The sequence below is a fragment of the Nestor notabilis genome, unplaced genomic scaffold (assembly GCF_000696875.1).
Source record: "Nestor notabilis isolate BGI_N333 unplaced genomic scaffold, ASM69687v1 scaffold584, whole genome shotgun sequence".
Classification (NCBI taxonomy): domain Eukaryota; kingdom Metazoa; phylum Chordata; class Aves; order Psittaciformes; family Psittacidae; genus Nestor; species Nestor notabilis.
The window spans coordinates 40,028-42,509 of record NW_009925840.1 but is presented as its reverse complement, the minus strand read 5'-3'; the positions used below and the strand labels follow the sequence as shown (position 1 = coordinate 42,509).

Sequence of the window (2,482 nt, the reverse complement as noted above, 5' to 3'; positions counted from 1 at the left end):
TTCCCTGTTTTAACACCTTGCTCCATCTCAGGACAGTCACGTGTCCACTCAGCCCTCATTTTTATAAGCAAAATAACCCTTCTGGGCAGCCTTTTGATATAAAATGAGCTCCTCATTCTCCCAGGCATTCAGGTAGCTTGTTCCTGTATTTGCTCCTGTATTTCTCTTTCCTGATGGTGTGTGACCCAAGTTGTGCAGTGTTCCGGACAGAATATACTAGGCGCCTTACACTTGTACTGCACATACATAGCACAGGGGCCTCCATGTTTCTTTCGAAACAGCTCAGCTGATAAAACCTAGGGACACATTTTCCTTTTGCACAGCTGCCCTACAGTGGTAGCTTTCAGTCTTTCTGTGATCAATGGGTGTATGTAGATCATTATCTTCCTTTCCTATAACTATTTTCACCTATAGATGAGGCCAACACCATCTGAAATTGTAGAAGTCAGTACCTTTGTAAATCAGACCTGCTTCTGTTTTAAATAATATTCTACTTAGTCATTTGACATGATGTTACAACTGTAAATGAATGTGTCAAACAAACATATATAGCCACTTACGTCCCAGAGGCATGGAAACAGTTCCAGAATGCAAAAGACTTGCATCAATTTCTCCTTTGTACCCTAGACAGAAAATTAACAACTCCAGTCACTATCACCATGAGGTAAAGGGCTCTCTGAGCCACAAAAGCAGAAGTGGTAATGTACATCTTAACAAAAAAACCCCGAAGGAAGTATCTTGTAAACCTACTCTTAACCACGAGGGAAGCAAAAGCTGAAATTTCTCCTTTAACATTCATAGCAGAGGCCCGATACTGAGCAATGTCATCAAAATCACACCTGAAAAGATAGAAATTATTAGGCAGGGCACTCATTTACTCCTTGGCATAGCTTCTCCTATGTTTTAAATTAAGGAAACCCTTAGAAATCTGGGTAAAATCTATATAGAAGTAAAAGCCTTGGAGACAGACACACTGGGCACTAGATTGATTGTAGCCATTAATAGCTACATTCTCTCGATGTTAAAAAACAGTGTTTGAAATGAATGTCCATCTTCAAATATCACTTGCAGATTTGAAATTGAGAATACAGAAGGAGAAGGAAAAAATGCTTGATAATATTTATCCAAGTTATCTCTAAATTATCTCTAATTTACTCTCTGGAGACATTCCTGATGTAGAAGCTGTAGAAATGGTAGCTATCATAACATATTTTCAATGGGAACCTACCAGTATCTAAATTGTCAAATTTAGATCATTGCTGATTGCCAAATTAAGTTATTAGGTCTCATGTTTTCAATGTTTTTTAATGCAAAGTGATTGAAAAAAAAATTCCCATTTGGAGGATGAGTACTGTTAAAGATCTCTCTTGTGTGTAAGTGAGGACATCTCAGTTCTCTTCCTCATTTCTGATGAATCAGGACCTTTGCTATATGTCAAAAGCAGTTAACTCATGTATTTTTACTCTGAACTAGATTTTCTCATGTTTAACTGTACTCATGCAGCAGACAAACAGAAAAAGTAATTGCAATGTCCTACATGTTTCTGACTCAGCCAAAAATAGGGTAATAGTCCAGATAAATTATTCACTTAGGTAAATTCCATATCCTCTACTGAGGAAAACCAGACCCTCTTCAACATTTAGCAGACAACATTCACCTCAGGTGTACAAACTTGATATCTCTTACATCCCCAAGAGATTTGTTCACATTTTGCAGGTCTTAATCTATGACAACATTTCAGATTAAGCTCTCTTGTATTATCTTGTATTCCCTTACGTGCTAATCTCCAGTGAGTGCAGCCCATATCGACTTTCAATGGTATACTTGCCAGGGTGAGCCTGTACATTGATGGGCACATTGTTTTTGTACCTATGGAAAAACAAAGAAACAGTATGTCACAAACAGAAGTGTACAGTTTTATGCTTTAAAAGATCAAGTGCTTGATGTTTGAAATAAAACATCAGTTTCTGCTTATTTTCCTAGATAAACTGCAGTCTAATTTCCTGGGAAGACATTATACATCTTTGGAAGCTTAATCTCTCTCCCTTTCTCTTTGATCCCTTTGACAGGAGAATATAGTCTTGAATGGGAAGAGAATCAGTTTATACTACCATGAACTTCAGGTTACTACTTGTCAAGAAATGGAGAAGTCACATGAGCAACATCTCAAGAGTTTTGACAATTGTAAACAATTAAAATTCTGTGGCATCCTTACCTATTAGGTATAGTGCACTCTTTGTTTAGTTTCCGTATTTGACCTACTTTCAAAATCTGTATATTTACAAAAATGTCAAGTAGAAAGTTTGGGTTTTTTTCTTTTTTACTTGCATGGCTAAGTTGACAGAAGGCCCAACAGGGTTAGAATGGTAAAGAAAAATTGTCTTGTGGGTAAAGTGCACTGCAGTGAGGGATCTGGCAAAAGCTATGCTGCCAAAAACTTCTCTGCCTTTACAGGTATAGACTATGAGTGTTTTCTGGTACA

General features: G+C 37.3%; 1 protein-coding gene across 1 annotated transcript in view; it reads right to left on the bottom strand.

Annotated features, from left to right (window-relative positions):
• Positions 1–2,482, bottom strand: part of LOC104404705 (M-protein, striated muscle-like) — a gene marked incomplete at its 3' end in the record, with an annotated part of 74,655 nt that overhangs the window by 53,180 nt on the left and 18,993 nt on the right. Inside the window, 3 exon segments of the mRNA XM_010013217.1 lie at positions 561–623; positions 751–839; positions 1,777–1,869. Of these exon segments, the coding sequence (XP_010011519.1) occupies positions 561–623; positions 751–839; positions 1,777–1,869 (245 nt within the window).